Source organism: Cricetulus griseus, chromosome 2 (genome assembly GCF_003668045.3).
Source record: "Cricetulus griseus strain 17A/GY chromosome 2, alternate assembly CriGri-PICRH-1.0, whole genome shotgun sequence".
NCBI lineage: Eukaryota > Metazoa > Chordata > Mammalia > Rodentia > Cricetidae > Cricetulus > Cricetulus griseus.
This window is the reverse complement of record NC_048595.1, coordinates 182,139,665-182,159,072: the sequence shown is the minus strand read 5'-3', so window position 1 is coordinate 182,159,072 and position 19,408 is coordinate 182,139,665. Positions and strand designations below refer to the sequence as shown.

General features: G+C 45.9%; 1 protein-coding gene across 4 annotated transcripts in view; it reads right to left on the bottom strand.

Annotated features, from left to right (window-relative positions):
* Positions 1 to 7,011: 7,011 nt before the first annotated feature.
* Marchf3 (membrane associated ring-CH-type finger 3) overlaps positions 7,012 to 19,408 on the bottom strand; it is a 142,933-nt gene continuing 130,536 nt past the window's right edge. For 2 of the 4 annotated variants that reach the window (XM_035440144.1, XM_035440143.1), the window contains 2 exons: positions 14,606 to 14,824; positions 7,012 to 7,963 (listed from right to left, as the gene is read on the bottom strand). In XM_035440144.1, coding sequence (XP_035296035.1) covers positions 7,805 to 7,963; positions 14,606 to 14,824 — 378 coding nt within the window. In that variant the 3' untranslated portion in view covers positions 7,012 to 7,804. The remainder of the gene's footprint in view (positions 7,964 to 14,605; positions 14,825 to 19,408) is intronic. The other 2 variants (XM_027400931.2, XM_035440145.1) reach the window with 2 other exon arrangements.

The following is a 19,408-nucleotide window of genomic DNA, read 5'->3' as shown; positions in this document are numbered from 1 at the left end:
AGGAGGCAGAACCTATGACTGATTTGACCTAATGGATAACTAATAGGATGGTAAGGAAAGTCCCTCACTTGAATCTCTGGGAAGGATGGACAAAGGGTGACATAAAGCTAGGGTGTTGGAGAGACAAGTCACATGGAGGAATGCCTGTGCCATCCGACCCTATGAGGACACTAGAAGAGGCTCTGTGTAGGGAGTGCATGGCCTGGCCCAAGCCAACATGTGGTGGAAAGGCATTTAGTGGTGATTTTAGACTTCTAAGTTTTGTTATTGTGGTCACAGATAAAGTTGCAGTGAAGCTATTTTCCATTTGCTGGGTGCATGGATCACTGGACATGCCTGGCACTATATGCATAAAGAACCAGGACCTGTGCAGACTAATAGTATACTGTGTCTTGGAACTTTCAGGTAGCTGCAGGTATGTAACGAGGCTCTGTGTCCTTAACTGGTACCTAGCCGTATGCATTTCTTCTGGTGTTCATGGCTAAACATTGTAACCCTCTTCTTAATAAGCCAGTAACAAAATGCTCCCAGGCTCCAATCACAAACTGGCTGATGTCCCAGGACTAACACCCTGAACAAATCCAAGGAAGGAGAGTGAACACAGCACCCAAGAACATGACATGGTGAAATGAGAAACTCCTCTCCTCCCAGCCCAGCACCCCAACACCCCAATGGGGGGTGGGACTAAAGAAATTGTGTCATGGACCTAAACGTATGTTTAATTTAATTTTTTGTATTTGATATTCAAAAAGAAATAATACTCTTTGCTAGAGAAAATTACGTAGGCAAATTCATGATGGAAAAATTGTGTCCCACAGAAAGATTATCTTGGCTGGCAGGATGGTTTAGTGGGTCAAGGCTCTTGTTATGAGCCTGACCATTTCAGTCTGGTTTCAGAGATCCATGTGGCAGAAGCAGAGAATTGACCTACACACATATGATGTGGCATGTGTGTTCCCACACACATACATTCACACATAAAACAGATAAATAAGTGTAGGAGTTTTTAAAAAGAAACGTTTAAAGATATATCCAAGCAGAGCAGGGCTCTTCAGTCCTTGATGACCTTGGCAGGGAATTCAGCCTTCAAGGAAGTCCTAGCTGTGTGATCCCAGACATTCAGTCCCTCATTTCTGGGCATGCAGACATGGATGGACTATTGTTTCCCTCTGAAGTTTAGCAGTATTGAATTTTTATCTATAATGAATTCTCAATTAGCTCTAGGCTCTATGATGAACTGCAAGAGTGAACAAAATCTATACATAATCCAAAGATCTCAAGTCAGTGACTTCACAGTCCAGGAGGGTCTTTTCATGCACAATGCTTAATACAGACATGTGGATTATTTTAAATGGGTTCTTTTTATTTAAAAAAATTCAAAGGAATTTGTTTATAGTCTTTCAAATAGATTACCAAAATTATTCATAAAAATCTAGGCTAGGCCCAGTGTGGGGGTGCACACTTTTAATCCTAGCACTTGGGAGGCAGAAGCAGGTAGAGCTCTGTGAGTTGGAGGTCAGCCTGGTCTACATATTGAATTTCAGGTCAGCCAAGGCTATATATTGTGAAACCTGTCTCTCTCTCCACACCCCTAAAGAAATTCCAGTTAGGAAAAATGGCTCAGGAGGCTAGCAGCAGTGAGTGACAGGAGAGGATGGGGTAGGTAGTAGTGTCATCCATGAGCTACTGAGAGCTGGCCTCAGATCTTAAGAGAACTGTGTCAGTTTCCACTGTGTGAGATAGTTCCCGTATTACAGGAAAATACCGAGACTTAGCCAGGAGGTCCGTCAGAATTGCTTTCTGTGGCTGTGATAAAACACTGACCCAAAGCAATGTGTGAAAGAAAGGGTTAATTTCATCCTACAGCTTAGACCAGTGGTTTTCAAACATCCCAATGCTGCGACCCTTTAATACAGTTCCTCTTGTTGTGGTGACCCCCCAACCATAACATTATTTTTGTTGCTACTTCAAACTTCATAAGTTTACTACTGTTATGACTCATAATGTAAATGTCTGTGCTTTCTGATAGTCTTAGGTGACCCCTGTGAAAAGGGTCATTGGACCCCAAAATGGTCACAACCCACAGGTTGAGATACACTGGCCTAGGGGCAACAATTTACCCCTGAGGGAAGTTAGGGCAAGAACTCAAGGTGAGGACCTGGAGGCAGAGACAATGGAGGTTGCTTTCTGCTAACTGGTTTGCTCCCCATGGCTTGCTTGGTTTGCTGTATACAAGCAGGGCCCTGTCCCAGGGTGGCATCCCCTATAGTGGTCTGGGTTCTCCCTCATCAACCGTTAATTAAGAAAACACATCACAGATGTGCCTATAGGTCAATCTGAAGGAGGCAATGCCTTATTTGAGGTTCTCTTTTACCAGGTGACTCTAGTCATGTCAAGGTGACAGAAACTAAAGAGTACAAGATCCCTTTTCCGTAATTGTCAGCCGTGGCATTGCAGAATCAGGATCTGAATTCAGGTCATTTGATTTTTTTTGTTTGTTTTTTTTTTTGTTGTTGTTTTTTCGAGACAGGGTTTCTCTGTGTAGCTTTGGAGACTATCCTGGCACTCGCTCTGGAGACCAGGCTGGCCTCGAACTCACTGAGATTTGCCTGCCTCTGCCTCCCGAGTGCTGGGATTAAAGGTGTGCACTACCAACGCCTGGCCAGGCCATTTGATTTTTATACCTGGTTCTTATCTACTCTTGCTTCATTGGGAAATGGCTTCAGTCACCCAAATCAACCATAAGAGCCAACAGAAAGACAGAATGCCCCCAAGCCAACTTCTAGACGCCTAGGCTGTTGCTTAGCCAATAAAAAAGCTGCCTGGGAGCCCACATGTTCCCACTGTACTGCCTCAGTTTTGAGTGGTAGCCATTGCCCAGGTATCACCGTCCAGTGCTAATTTCTCATGATTCCATCACCGAAGGACCAGGCTTCTGTTGAGAGGTCCTCTGTACCTTGCCAAGAGCAATGTCAAGCCACTTCCATCATGGTTCCAACCTTTACTTCCGAAAGCAATCCCAAACCCTCCCCTGAAGTGTGGGTCCAAGTCCCGCCCTACACCAAGCTTCAGAATCACTATTTTTCTCATCGAGTATTAGGGACTATAAACTGTGTGATTGGTTTTAAGTGGCTTCTAGAATGCTGGATTGAAGTGGAAAGGAAGCATTTGCTGATTTAAATTCTTGCCTGTCTTTTCCTCTTTGGGTTCTTTTGGTCACTGCCTTTCTAAGTGTGGGGAGCTGGGGAAGCTATGTGGGGGGTATCATTAAAAGCTGATGGGATTCCAATCTAGGATAAGAAAGTAGTGTAGGCACACAGCACCTGGGAAACTGATCTCAAGTGTAGAACAAGTGTTTCCTATCTCTTGCTTTGGCTCCTCCATGCTCCAAATGACTTTTACTGAAAATATAGCCATCACCACTTGCCAATCCGTGGTAGCATCCTGGCAATTGGCCCAAGTGGACTGGGACAATTCAGGACAAAATAAATTCCAAATCATTCCTTTTTATTTTGACTGTTGGGTCTTACAGTTCATCTGGGCATATGCTGTAGAATTTGTGTGTATGTCCCATGTCCTCTGTTCCTTCCCCAGGTGAGGACACTCGGAAGCACATGCAGGCATATGCAGGCAAGAACATGCTGGGCTTGTTTGTTGTCTTCCTGGCTTCCCTGTCATGCACGTTTGTTTTTCTGTGACATCCTCAAGATGTCACAGAGAAATGGTTAGGAAGAGAACACGACGAGTCGGTTGGCTGGGATCCTTTGCTGTGTTCAGATAGAAATCACAGGTCTTTGACAGCTTTGCCTCCATATTTGGGAGCAGAGCGTGATGGCAGCTGGCATGTGAAAGCAGCAACAGGTGACACCTTCTAGCGTAACAGTACTCCAGTAACTGTGGGAATCTGATTCTTGGTCCTCCAATCTTACTGTTCCTATAGTGGCCCAGAAAATTGGGATTCATCATCCCTTGACTAGCTGGCAGTGAAGCTTCCAGGCAGGCCTAGGTATCTTAGCCTGGGGTCTGAGATTCTTGGCCCTAAAGACATGACAGCCTTCTGGAACTCAGGGTGACTAGAGCCTGCGGTTTCTTCTCTGATCCATTCCCACCTTGTATCCATCGTTCTCTCTGCTCTCTGACCTCTCTTCCCATCTCTCACTGTATTCCTTCCCTGTTCACAACCTGTACGGTTGCTGCCATTTCAGCTGTCAATCAGGCAGGCCTTGCTGTTTTCACAGCTCAACATGTCGACTCCTCGGCTGTTGCTTCCACTGCTACTCTGCTGTCTTTTTCTTTGTTACCAGCTCACCCTGCACCATTAAAATGGACAAGAAAAGATCATTGAGAGAAGCCTTTTATTAGACTTCCCATTGCTGGGCCAGGGGAGGCAGCACAGGACTAACTTAAATGAGTTCTAGCAGCCTTACATAGGCTGAGATGGGATCTTTGACCCCATCATAGCCGGTTTTTGTTTTTTACATTTTGTTTTTAGCCAGTCATAGCTTTGACTCTATAGCATCAGTCACAGTTATAAAGATTCCTGTTTGGACCAATCACAGCACTCCCTCTGTTATGTAACCAGGGGAAATGCCCTCCACTGGCCTGGCTGGAAATGGTTGCAGGATCATCTAGGTGAAAGCTGTGGTAGTAAAAAGTTAGATACAGCCCTGGATGAGGCTGTTCCTTTTTTTGTTTGCTTGTTTTTTCAAGACAGGGTTCCTCTGTGAAACAGCCCTAGCTGTCTTGGAATTCTCATTGTAGACCAGGCTGGCCTTGAACTCAAAGAGATCCATTTGCCTCTGCCTCCCCAGTGCTGGGATTAAAGACATGCACCTTCACAGCCTGCCTAAGGCTGTTGCTTCTGAGGTGAAGCAATCAGCTGTGATTTTTGTGTAGTGTCTCAAGGTGTCTGGGGACTGTTAAAGACAGCTGGTAACAGAATAAAGATAGTTTGACTGACTGGTGGACAATCCTTGTACTCAAGATGGCCAGGGAGCTGCCACCTAGGAGTCCTGTTGTAATCCTAGCACTCGGGGTGGGGGGTGGGGGCAGAAGCAGGTAGATCTCTGTGAGTTTGAGACCAGCCTGGTCTATAAGAGCTAGTTCCAGGACAGGCTCCAAAGCTATAGAGAAAGCCTGTCCCGAAAGGCCAGAGAGAGAGAGAGAGAGAGAGAGAGAGAGAGAGAGAGAGAGAGAGAGAGAAAGAGAGAGAGAGAATTCGAAATGGGTGCTGTTGCTAAAGGAGGCTCTGGGTCTCTCACTAGGAAAGCCATTCTCAACCTGTGTGTCATGATCTCTGGGGAGTATCAAATGACCTTTTCACAGGGGTTACCTAAGACCATCAGAAAATACAGACATTTACATCACAATTCCTAACTGTAGCAAAATTACAGTTATGAAGTAGCAACAGAAATAATTTTATGGTTGGGGGAGGGTTACTATGGTATGAGGAACTGTCTTGAAGGGTTCCAAAATAGGAAGGTTGAGAACCACTGCACTATGAGGTCCAGGTACCAATGCTATTCTTGACTACAAGAGGTACCCTTCTCATCATTCCACATTCATCCTTTCAGGGGGCCTCAGCTTTCCTTCTTGGTGGTGGGTTCAAATTTGTAGGAAAGAGGACTGGTAGAGGCATAGTACCAACGTGTTGCTCTTCCCAAAGCCCCAGGGAGGTGCTAGGAACCGCCCTAGATTTAGCACTGTTTTTTATCTCCTGACCCAAGGCAGCAGGGGTTCTTAGCAACCTATCTCAGCAGATCCCTCGAAGCCAGCCCCCTTCCTTAATTCATAGAGGTGGCAGGAAGAGAGGGAATGGACCTTCCACGGAGGTTGTGCCATTCACTTGAGTGTTGCCACTGGTTCCCCTGACAGCTCAGGGCCCAAGGCTGGATGGACGTCATTTATCAAGTATATTGCAGTGCAGCAATTCACAAGCTACCAAGCTGGACTCTGCTGAGGAAATTTAAATGTGTGGCAGCTGCGTGCAGCCAGCAGTGTCCAGCATTTTAAAAAGGTCAATTAAGAAACGGTTGATAGTGGTGCGGCTAATGACAGCCCAGAGGGGTGAGCAGGGCCGTGTAAACAGTAAGGCTGAGACCTGTATTAGTGGAATTGAAGTGTCGAAGTGAAGCGTGGTGGGGAGGAAACCTATTGTCATAAGCCATAAAGCACATCTGAGTTTTCCAGTGATGATAGTACAGCTGTTTCCCTCCCTGGGCAGCACAGAGAACAGCCTGTGAGAGGACGGTTTGGTCCACAAAGGGGACAGCTGCAGCAGCTTCATCAATCTGCAGACAAAATCGTTACCCTCCGAGCCTCTGCCTGCGCCTCGGTACTCAGGCTATCTGACTCAGGGAGCAGGAGGTGGGTGCTGGAGCAATACTCAGAATGTAGGTCATGTTCCAGAGATCCATATTTTTAAGCTGGGTCAACCTTCTCACCCTGTGCATGTTAGGAGTAGGCGGACAGGTGGGAGCTGCCCCAGCCTGTGCTTGCCTCAAAGACATCCGCTCTTGACTTCAGTGGACACACAATGCGGGCTAGGGGTCAGACATCTCTGCTGTGGCGGATAAAAGGGAGACACGAAGCCCTTAGACAAAGTCTATTTTGGCCGGTGACAGAATTGGCTCTGTGGCTGGGGAAGGGAAATGTGTGGCACTTTTTCTTTCTTTCTTTCTTTCTTTCTTTCTTTCTTTCTTTCTTTCTTTTTTTTTTAAATCTGACAAAAGGGTCTTCGACTAAGCGCTGGGTAGGATGGGCTTTGTTGTCACTACTACCTCTCAGGCAAGAAATTCAGGAGAGCAATGGGAATGCTAATTGATATGCAAAACAGGTCTAGGATTCCTAGAAGCCACCCCATCCTCAGTTCCCTGCAAAGGCGGAATGAAGACGTGAACTAACTGAGGCGAGGCAGGGGCAGGAACAGCCATTTGGCTTTGACGTTTTCATTTTGTAAACTTAGTCGGGAAACTATGCAGGTTTTAAGAATTAAAAAAGAAAGAGTAAGGCTTGTCTTTCACACACCAGGTATTTATTATTAGAAAATAGCTTCTATCAGCTGTCAGTACCAAACAAGTTGAAAGGAGCGAGCTTCTCCCCTTCATCTTCCTCCTTAATAATATTTAAATAAACAGCTCACTGTGTGGTGAGTGGCCACGCCTTTCTTTTCCCTTTAAAAACTGAATAACTGAATGAGGTTTAGTACAAAACACCCTTCAAATGTGACTTGCTCTGCAGTAATTATGCTGTCGCCTTGAGTAAGGGACATGGAAGAGATGAAAAAGACCACTCAGGCTATCAAGTTAGCCACCAAAGAATCCACAGTAGAAACCGGGAAATAATAAACTAACCCAAAGAAAACCCAATCCAAACCAAGAAACCAGTTTGTACGTTGACTTTTAAATTTTGATAATCATCTAAATTATATATTTATATATATATATATATATATATATATTTGAAATAGTAATAAAAAAGGAAGAATTGAATTGCATCCTCAGCAGGACAGCCTTCCTCATGTGTTAAAGAGGTGTTCAGGAAATCCCATACAGTATCTGCTAAATAGACATGTTTGGCAGCTTAGCGAGTATCGTATGAGTGCAGCATCCATGATTTTGAAGTCAAACAGCATTTTGCTTCCTTCTGGCCGAGTTCATGACTCAGGCGATGTGGTAACATGGCTCCAGATGGTCTTAGACCCACAAGACTAAGGAAAGGGCTTTGGGGTGGTGGCTCAGCGCAGGGCCCAAGTGCAGAAACTTCCAAACCCCCACGATGGGTCTACCCATTGACCACACGGACATCAAACAATGGTCTCCTTTGAGTTCCTCTTGACTGAGTGGAGCCCCAGCAAGGACTGTTGATGGGAAGGTACATTGACAGACTTTGGAATGAGGAGAATCACCCTCTGATTGGTCCGACGCCATTCATTGTATAATCGGCAGTGGTACCTAAATGACACCTGGGGCAGGAGAGGAAAAGTGAGAAAGAGTTACTGTGGCAGAAGTTGACAGGCAATTAAAAAAATAAGCATGCCATTTAAAACTTTACTAGGGTGGGGCAAGGCCACTGGGCAGGGTTCTCCAGCAAGCAACCTAGTGAGTGCTGGGATGTTGGGTGCTCACCAAGTCCCCTGGGTGGGGCTGGCATGGCTGATTCCTTTTCTTCTCCACATACTCGGAGAGATCAGGAGGTGAGCAGGAAAATGAAGTTCTTTCTGAGTTGGGGTTTGTTTCTAGTCTAGTGGTACCCTGGCTCCCAAAGCCTCAGTTGTGAGGAATCCTGACAGGAGAGAGCCTCAGGCCCTTTCTAGCCCCCAAGTGATGCAGGGGAGGGGTGCTGGGACTTCGTGTACTCTTCAGCAGGTTAGACACTGCAGAGTAAAAAATCCCATTCATACTCGGAAACAAAGGATGCCTTTTGGCCTGCTCCGTGATAGTCTGCAAAGCTGTGCTCTGGGCTGACCATGATATGGGGTCCTGTGGTTAATATTGTACTTGTCTCTCCTCATGGACTTCCAGTGTCTTGGGAGCAGAGCTCATGTTGGCCCAGTACTTTCTCACAGTGTTAGACACTTTGGAAGTTGCTGGAATGTGCTGAGTGAATGGGTGAGATGATGCCATGCTTTCTCACCAAAACACTGTTTAAGCTTCAGGACCTAATAGTACCTTAAAGTGCTTGATTTTTATCTAAATGCTCTAGAATGAGACACTGTTTGCTTTAGAAAAGCCTGGCAGAAACTGATGGCTTGCCCAGAAAATTCAGACTGTGTTTTTGAAGGTGTGCTTTGTTGTTGTTGTTTTTAAAAGAAAAGACAGGGTCTTGCTATGTAGTCCTGGCTGGTCAGGAACTGGTTATGTAGACCAGGCTGGCCTCAAATTCACAGGGATCTGCCTGCTTCTACTCCCAAATGCTGGTATAAAAGGTGTGTACCACTAAGCCCAGGCGAAGGCATACTTTTATAATTGGGGGTGAGGACTGGGAGATGGCTCAAGCAGGCCACTTAGCCTGAGGACTTGAGCTCAATTTTTGGGAGCTACATGGTGGGAGGAGTGAACAGACTTCCTCTGAACCTCTTCCACCCACAAGACAGATAAATGAATGTAAAAACAAAACAAAACAAAGCACCAAACTGGGGGAGGGTTCAGTGTGAGTGCATCCAGATTTCTTAGTTTGTGCCATTAGGAAGGTGCCCTGAGCTCAGAGTGACAAATCACCAGTCTAGTCTGTTTAATAGCCCCAGGATGGGGGAGTTCTGAGACCCCAGGAAGGGTCCACGGGAGTGGGCCAATCTGATGGTGTGGATGCAGTTTCTCTGTAAACAAAAGAAGCACAAGCTGTGATGAGAAAGGCTTGTTGGACCAGGAAATCCAATGCCACCATTGAACATCTTGAGGTGAGGAAGCAGATGCCCAGCTGAGTGCCGGGAGGTTTGGGCACGAAAATATAAGCTTTCAACTCTCACAGATGTATTTCTTCCAAAATGGCCAGACCATGCTGGAGTGGATCCATCTTTTTTTTTTTTTTCCCCCTCAAGCCCTGGCTGTCCTGAAAATCACTCTACAGACCAGGCTGGTCTTGAACTCACAGAGATCCATTTTTTTTAAAAGAAAGCTTGATTCTCTTGTATCTACTCTACGATGTTGTTGCTGGTGCTTCCCTGGACCTGAAAGGCAGGTGGGACAGCCTGCTGCTCAGGGCCAAGTGAAAGAAAGACAGGAACAGAAGCAAGTACTGACGGAGGGTGAGCAACCCGAGAAGTCCCGAACCTGGAATCTGCTGATAGCTGGATCTCCAGTCAGCAGGTCCTCAATGCTCAGCACAGTCAGTCACTGGAGTTAGCATGTAGGAAGGGACTGGGGGGCAAGCAGCAGCAGACAGGCACACAGGGCTGGAGTGTCCCTCCTCCACCTAGTGGCTGCCCACCTTTGTAAAGCTGTCATCTGCAAGCTTTAGTTTTCTTGTTTGTAGACTGTGAACCCGAGGTGCTCCTAGAGCACTTAGTACAGTCTTGCATGGACATCAGTGTTCTGGCCCTGGGATTTTTTTTTCCGGATTAGAAATATGAAAAGGATGATAATAATTTTGTGACAGCTTCTTAAGGTACTGGAAAACCAAAGAGAGGTTGATCTGTTTCCTCTAAGCCAGCTCAGTGTGGGAGTGAACCCATTGCAGGTGGCAGCTCCTGGGAGCCTGTTACAACTTGAGAATTTTGGCCCCCACCCAGGCCTACGGAATCAGATATGACCTAACAGAATCCCCACGTGATCTGAAGGGACACTCAAGGGACAGCAGGAGCCAAGGACTTAGCGGTTTCCCTTGTTCTGTGATCACACACATACACTGGCTCACTTGTGTAGACAAACAGATGAGACTATATTAATCTATTTAATTACTGTTAACTACCAAAGTCTGCAGGCAAATTCAATCAATGAGAACATCTTGAAGATGACTTCTCAGGGAAAATAAGGGAAGTTGAACACAAGGCAGAGGAGACTACACGTCTGCAGGGGCCGCAGGCTAATATTTGCTCCTGTTTCCAGATGCTCCAAGATGCCCCCCTCCTTACAGTGAGGTATTATAGTGGGGGAGAGGGAGAGTTCACTTTAGAGAACCGAAGAGAAGTGAGAAGGCTGACAAGATGTTTCGGGGAGAGAGTCAAGAGCCCCGTTCCGATTCTAACCTCTGAGGTTCTCAGGAGAGGATAGAAGGAAAGGGTATAGGGTTGTTATTTTAAAATACTATTGCTTATGGATTGATTTTCAAAGTTTATTCGCTCACTCACCTAAAAATATTAAACTCCTCTGGATCGGGTCTGTTCACAGTGAGCTCTGATCACATGAAGGTTGAAGGAAGAGGATGTTAGCATCCACACCTCCTTTCAGGGAGGCAGCTGAGGTATGGAAGGCCTGTGGTGACATCCCAGCAGCTTTTGGGAAATCTAACCAAATCTTCTCTTGGGGAGTTTTGGGGTGACTAAAGCACATGGATGGGTCCAGGTTCTGGGGTGTCCTTCCTGCAGTGGGCCTAATTCGTATATCTGGCTGTAGCACAGAAGAGATCTGGATTGGCTGTGGAAAAAGCCCTGCTTAGGCCAAATATGCTGACAGAAGCCTGATAAGATCTGGGTGCTTTGGCTCCTGCCTGTAATCCCCTGAACTCCAGAGGCTGAGGGATGAGGATAGCCATGAATCAAGACCAGCCCAGGTCACATAATTCGACAACAAAAACCTTCAACCACAAAGAACAGCCATCCCCCACAAAAAAAAAAAAAAAAAAAGCCCGAAGAAAATGTAGTTGTGAGCTGCTCCATAGTGAGTGTGGGCTGGCAGGATGTACAACTAGAGACTCCTTGTACATCCAGAATTTAAATGATCAAACCATGGGACAAGGAGTTCAGCCAGGGATTGGTCCTTCATTCATTGGGCTGGGCCTTGCAGCATCAGTAATGTGGCATATGGAGAGATGCCCCGTGCCACCGCACTGGACCCTTCAGCCTGTACAAGGCTGACACCCAGTTCACCAGTGTCTTCATGATACCAGTTCTCAGCTGTCTGTCTGCTCACAGACTTAAATTCATGTATCTTCCCCTAAACCATGGGGAGTGGAGACTCTTGAGGGCCTGGCCTCCTGTGTTTAAGGTGGGTTTCTAGAACACAGCAGATTGCCTGTGGCAGGCCTCCAAGGCCGCATTATTACAGGGCCCTTGTAGCCATGAGTTACCAAAGGCACTTGGAGGTTTGTAGTGTGTCCCTTGTCACAGCACCTGGCTGAGAGGCTCTTTCCAGAAGGGCTCCTCTAAGGAGCCAGGCCTGGACTGATGCCGTGTTTGTTTATCTGAGACATTTTCACAGCATATTCTCCTTAAGCTTGACAGCTTGTTTACAATGGGCTGCTGCCGGAGGGCACTTTCCAAGTGCTGTCAGCTCCTGAATTACGGCTTTTGCCAGGGCTGCTCAGTACGGCATTTATCTAGGAAAGAATTATTCTATATTCAATAACCTATTGCTGAGCTGACTGCACACTGTGTGTGTGTGTGTGTCACACCAGTCAAGGTGGAGGAGAGTCATTCCTTCCCTCTTGTTACTCTGAATCTTCTGGTGGGCTGGGAAAAGGTGGATGTTGGAGGAGCACATTTTCTACCCATTTCCCTAACTATTCATCATCTCTCTCTCCTCGTTTCCCTATCACTCCTCTTCCTTTCTTATCTGGCAGGGGTACACTTTACCGAGCATGTTTTTAAGATCTCAGCTGGTTCTGGAGACCCAACATGTGGGCTTCACCTTTCTTCACTTTCACCACAAGTGAAAGTGTGATAGTGATTTTTCACTTTCATAGTGAATAGTATAGTAAATTTCATAGTGATTTTTCACTATGAAAAATCACAGACCCAGAAAAGCCTAAAATACTGCATAAAAAAAAACAACCAACCAAAAACTCCCCTGTGCTTAATTATTACTTTCCAAAGTAGTTTACTGTGTACTCCTTTGATTCTACCTCATGATACCAGGGGAAGTGGGTCATGATAGGCTCAGAGAAGTGACTTTAAAAGGTGTGCAGTGGACAGAGTGGAATGTAGTTACACTGCTCAACTGGTGTGTGTGTGTGGTGTATGTGTGTGTATGTGGGTGGTATATGTGTGTGTGAGTGGTGTATGTCTATGTGTATGTATGTGGTGTATGTGTGTGTGTGTGTGTGTGTGGTGTATGTATGTGTGTGTGGTGTATTTGTGTGTATGTGTGTGTGTGTGGTGTATATGTGTGTGGTGTATGTGTGTGTGTGTGGTGTATATGTGTGTGGGGGCATGTGTATGTGTGTGTGGTGTATGTGTGTGTGTGTGTGTGTGTGGTGTATGTATGTGTGTGTGTGGTTTATGTGTGTATGTGTGTGTGGTGTATCTATGTGTATCTGTGTGGTGTGTGTGTGTGGGTGTATGTGTGTGAGTGGTGTATGTCTATGTGTGTGTATGTGGTGTGTGTGTGTGTGTGTGTGTGTGTGTGTGTGTGTGTGTGGTGTATGTGTGTGTGTGTGTGTATGTGTGTGTGTGTGTGTGTGTGTGGTGTATGTTTGTGTGTGTGTTTGTATGTGCATGAGGCCAGAGCATGGTGAGGGGCATCATAATCTATCACAAGCATTATTGCCTTGACATAGGGTCTCTTGATGATCTAGAAGCTCATCTGTTCATCTAGGCTGATTGGCTGTCTCTGCCTTCCTCCCCTAGAACACTCTCTTACAACACCCACAACCATGCCTACATTTTTTATATGGGGTGTTGGGGATTTGAATTCAGGTCCATTGGACTTATGTACTCTTACCCACTGAGCCATCTCCCTAGCCCTGCTTAATTTCTTATTTCTAGCCATTTTCTCATCACAGTGAAAGCCTGGGATCAGTTTCCTTGTTTCATTTATAGTGAAGCAGGACACACTTTAAAAAGCGTGGGCCATCACAGGAGGAAAAACTAGTTTTGTGTAGGGCTTCATTATCTGGGAGTTGAATTTCTTAGCCAACCAGAAGTCTCACTGAGCTCTTGGCATCAGAATGCACCCCGTTTGCTACTGTTTAAGTCATGTCCCTCTTCCAGAGGCTGAAATGTGTCTCCTGACTGTCTGAACATCACCAAGGGAGGGGAGGGCCAGAGCGGAAGAGCTCATGATGACTAATAGGGAAATGAACAGAGGGTCTGATTGGCGACGGAAAGGGGTGGGGAGGGAGGGAGTAGAGAGCCAGGACACAGTGCTATGGGATATGGGAAGGGTGCACTTTTGACAGGAAATACTACTGAATAACAATAGGACGTGCTCAGATTACAACTGAGCCCACACAGAAGACTCAAGCCAGGAAGCAGGAGGCTGGCTGGCCCCTGGACATATTCTCAAGGATGGCAGCCTCCCCCTCAGCCCTTTAGCTCTCACTGGGCAGCACATAGAGGGAGCAAATGGTACGCTTTATGGGTGCCTCCAATCAGCTTATTGCGTGGAGTTAAATGAATGAAAAAGGGAATACTTAAAAATTCTTCTTCATACACAGCAAGGACACTTATTGGGAAATGGCTTTTCTTCAGTGGCAGCGAAAGTCTTCTCAACCAGATAAATTAGTGCTTTTATGGGCAGTGGACTCAATATCCCAACACACGGAATAATCATCAGAGAGCACAGCACCACATCCAGTAAAGACTCCAGACTGTCAGGATGCAGGAAGGAAATAGCCAGTAGGCAGGATTCATGATCTGTGCAGGAGGCTGCAGCGCAGCAATCCTTCATAACCTACCACAGGCCCAGCAAAAGCCAGAAGCAACCACCATGCCTCATACCAGTTGGAATCCTAGTCCACCAGAGAGGAACTACGGGGTGTGGTTCTGAATGGTGAGGGCTGGGAACCTGGGTTTCTTTATTGGATATGCTCTTCCTTGCAGTGTGTTTGTATATACATTCCCACTCATATTCTCAGCGCCCCCAGTGCCTCCAAGCCACACAGGTGTGCCATGCCAGCCTTTGAAGGTCGGTTCTCAATTGGGCAGGTGAGAGGTGCTGTAGACACCAGGGAGGTTTGTACCTGTGGTGAAGTGCTGCCAGTTCTAGCCACCCAAACCCCAGCCACTGACCATACTCACTAGTGTCCAGAAGAGGTAAATAGTGAAGAGTGCCACAGTGAGTGCAATCAGTCCAACGGCCTCCAGCCGACTACTAAAGTGCAGGTGGTCCACGGCGCCCCGCAGGCACAGCCAGCCTGAGATGGTAGCCAGGGGCGTTATAAACAAGAAGCACACCATGTCTCCAAACAGAGTTCGCTTCTCATGCTGGGGGCCAGGGTTTCTGAGCCACTGCCAGAAAAGAAAAGAAAAAAAAAAAAGACAGAAAAAAAGTAAGGAGAAGTTTGGATGGCAGCAGCGAGGGGTGGGGACACATTGCTCTCAAGTTGCCTTTGCTTCAGGGTCTGGACAAAGGCACTCTTGACCCACCTAAGATGATAAGGAAGCATGGAGGGCTTGTTCTCATGCCTCTGTCCCTCGAATAATAATGACTATGACAGTTTGTAATGTCCTTGCTGAGGATGACCTGCTTTCTGTGAAAAGAGTTCAATGGCTGCTGCTATGAATTGCAATGATCCTATGAGGGCAGAGGAAAGGTTACTCTGCTGTGCTCTGCAGTGAGCGGTCCCCCAGATTTTCACATGTGAGGCCATGGTCCCAGGATGGTGACATAGGTACTGTAGAACTCTGGGAGGTGGTGCCTCAAAGGGAGGCAGCTACAAAGGTTACCAGGGTCATGGCATCCAAGGAGATTATGGGATGTGGGTTTCATTCCTTTGCTTCCTTAGGATGAGACCACTTGCTCTGACCTGGATACGCTGCCTCATCAGAGGACCAAAGCAATATGGCTGCCAACCTTGGCCTTGCACCCTCAGAACTGAGGGCTTGAATAAAACTTTCCTCTTAAGTATTAATTGCTACAGGGATTGCCTCTCAGTGATGGGGAGCTGACTGCTGCAGACGGTAACAGCCAAGGTGTGAGAGCTGTGTACATGCACCCTCGGCTTTCCTGTATCTTGACTTGGGAGAGTGTGTGCAGAGGAGGGTTAGCTCAGCTGGCCCCTGTGTCCTCACTTAGGATCACCTCTGACTCCTTGATAGTGCTTCGAGAGTGTGCGGATAGACCAGGATGAGCATGTCTTGTTGAAGGACTATGAAGAAAATATGGACTGCTGTCGTCCCACTCGATAACTGCTGAAGACCTGGAACTGCTTCCCCAAGCACAGACTACAGAGGATTACAATGCAATTCTGCATTTACATATTGGTGTCAGCATTTTCCAGAAATGGAGTCCAGTGGTTTCTGTAAGATTAGCATGAATGCACAACCTAGTACACTTGTCCCATGTAGTGAAGAGGCCAATTAGGCCTGAGAAGTGGGGTTCTGTAGGACAGGCGGTGGGGTAGGGTGGATTGACATTGTGTACTCTGTCTTCCATCGTGTCCCCACCAACAAACAAGTGCCTGCATTGTCTGTCTGTTGGCACATGCCCAGAACTGCCATTTGATGGCACCAAACAGAAGCCCTGCAGGGTGCTGAGTAGAGATTCCCACCTGGCCAGGGCAGTAATTCCTACAAAACTGTGATGGGCTTACGAGGGAGATGGAATGACTGGAGAGGGAAGGAAGGGAGGGTCATACATGAGGACAGAAACAAAACACAGTGGCTGCACAGAGGGAAGGCAAGCTGGGGCTGGCATGGCAGAAACCTCAAGAATAAACAGAAGGGGCAGGAGGACAAGGCACAGAACAATGCCTGTGGGAGGGGTCCTTCCCTGTGGTTGCCTGGATCCTAGCACACCAGCTTCTAGTGATCACCCCCCGGAATACTGGGTGAGAAGTCAACGTCAGCTCAAAAGTGGGCATGAATTACCATTAGGACACAGATAACAGGGAGTCCGCTTGTTTGTGGATATGGATCCCACATTATGAATATTTAACACAAATACCCAAATGATCAGGTGCAAATACATTAACCCTGCCATGTGCTGTGATGCCACCTCACACAGTTCAGCAGCTTCAAAGAGCTCTCATTAATTAACATTTTTCTTGCCTAAATACTGGCACTACCCCTAAGAAGTAAAGGATATACACAGGTCATTATCATCCCAATTTTACATACTCTGTAAGGTTGAATGATTGAACCATGTGACCCAGAGGCTGCAATGAGGAGATGACCCATCAGGCTCTCTCCATTCTCCATGTCATCTGAATACATGATTAGTAAAATATTTGGAAATTTAAATTGCAAGACATTACTTAGGCTCCTAAAACAACGGTGCCCAAGGTTTAGCGGAGCAGTCCCTTTAGAGCTGGGTTTTCCCAGACAGGAAGTTGGTACACTCACCTCTGCACCCGTGGTTGCAGGAAGACGGTCCTCAGTAAACATGCAACTGTGTGCGGAGACTGGCTCACTTCCTTGGCTACGACTTCCCTTTCTTTTACTGGGAAATTCTGGACATGTTTTATTTATTTAGAGACAGGGTCTATGTATCTCTGGTAGGCCTAGAACTTGCTCTGTAGACCAGGCTGTCCTCAAATTCACAGAGATCCACCTGCCTCTGCTTCCCAAACACCAGGAATAAAGGTGTAAGCCACTACTCCTGGCTGGCCATATTTTACTAACATTAATTTGTTATATTACTATCTATAAGCCTTCTGACAATGCCCTGTGCAACAGATGGTCCAGATATGGAAGAAAACAATTACGAATCAGTGTTTACTTGATAAACATGTTAGATTTCTATTATTTATTTATTTATTTATCTAATCTATCTTTGTGTGTGTGAATGTATATGTGTGCATACAATGGTGCACAGTAGAGGTCAGAGGACAGACATGGGTGTTGGTCCTTTCTTTCTACCTTGTTTGAGACAGGGTCTCTTAGTTTACACTGGTGGGTGCACCAGGCTAGCTAGTACATGAGCTACTGGGATTTTCCTATATCTTGACTCTGTCTTCCTGGAGTATGGTGGGGAAGGGAGGATTACAGATAGATATCACTATGTCTGCCTTTATGGGGTTCTAGGGATCCAAACTCTTGGTCCTTATCTGTACACATGGCAAGTGCTTTTACCATGGAACCATCTCCCCAGCCCTATATTTATCTGGTAAAACAAAGACACAGAGCCTGATCGTGCAGCTCAGTGGAAGAGGGAATGAAAACTCTGGACAAGGCCCTGGGTTCAATCCTCACTGCTTCCCTTCCCCCATAAAAGTGAAAACAAGTGTGTGACAGGCACAGTGGAAACTGCAGCTGCCTAACCCCGTGTCTTGTGTTCTAATTGTTCTCGGATTTTCTGTTCCCTAGTTTAGCCCACTTTGTATGTCTCCAATTGTACTTGTTAGTACTGCTCTTGGGAAGACCTGCTTACTTTGCTGATTATATTTTGATGAGGCGTTCTTAATACTCTTATGCAAAATATGTGTTTTCTTTGAACCCCATGTGTTACTCTGCCTTTCCCTCTCTGAGCAAGAAGAGTGGCAGTAATTTGCTGTTGAGAAAGAACACAAACACCTATACACACCAATATAGAGGTCTCCATTCAAGTAGAGTTTGTAACAGAATATTTGATTAGTTTCAATTTCTAACACTATGAAATGATCTAAATCAATTGTAGAATTTACTTAAAATCGTATTATCATGTGATAATTTATAAACATGGTATACTGCTGAGCAGAAAAACTCTTCTGGACAGAATATATACTCCGAGTCTATGAATGCAGATATATCTACATGGACAAAGAAACTTAGGTTTACTTAGACATGGTATATTGCATGGACATGACTAGAGGGATACTCAACAAAATAGTAGCTATACCTGGCATGAAGTGGTTTTAAGATTTTATGAAACATATTTTGTTTTCCGGAAGTGAGTATGAACCATATAGCTGTATCTACATATCCTTTGTACAGAACATATATACACACAAACACTCATATTTGGAGAGAGTGGGGAAGGGAAGGGGAAGAAGAAGAGATGGAAAGAGAGAGGGGAAGAGACAGATAAAGAAATAGAGAAGGTGAGAGAGGGAGAGAAAGGGGGAGAGAATGAAGAGTAACAGACAGTGGGGTAGGCAGGTGTCTAGCTAGTGCACAGCTCCAAAGCACTAAAACACTATATGGAGTTACAGCTGGGGCAGGCTCAGTGCTAGGAATTTGGTGTTTATTGTGCATCATCTCACAGAGTGCTTACAACAGAGCTATGGAATAGAGCCTACAGTATTCCCCACTTCACAGATACAGATATGGTGGAGCAGAGGACTTCATAACCTAGCTAAGGATAGCCAGCCAATGAGAGTTAGAGGTGGGATTCAGACTAGCCTCTACTTGTTGTTCCTTGATTTCCATATTAACATTTTCATTTTACACCAAATGGTAACTGTGTGTGAGTACATGTGTATGCTAGGTGTTTTTTTCAACTTAGGTGAGACATGGTAAGTCATGCTAATTTTATGGTGTGTAAAGCAGGGTGTAGGGGGATGTAAATCAAGTTGCTGAATGGTTGGCTGCCCAGGATGTGATCATGGTAATTTTACAAAATTTTCTGGGCTGCTGCTTTGATCTATGTTAATTCTTTTATCTAACTAGAATGGGGTCCAATTTCTGGGCATTTAATCTCACATTATCATGCACATTGGCCTAATTCATAACAGGCAAAGGGTTGATCTCAATTACTGTGCTTTGCTTTTCTGGTTCTTTGTATGGCTTCTGCTTCTCTGTCAGTCACACTTACCGTATACCGAGGGAGGTGCAAATTCTGCAGTGGTGCTTCATCTCCAGCAAACCGAAGCAGGGAAGGTACAAGCAGCCTTGTTTTTCCTGCTGGGTGTCATCTACACTAGCAGTGCCTAGGACAGTGCTGGCCGAATACGA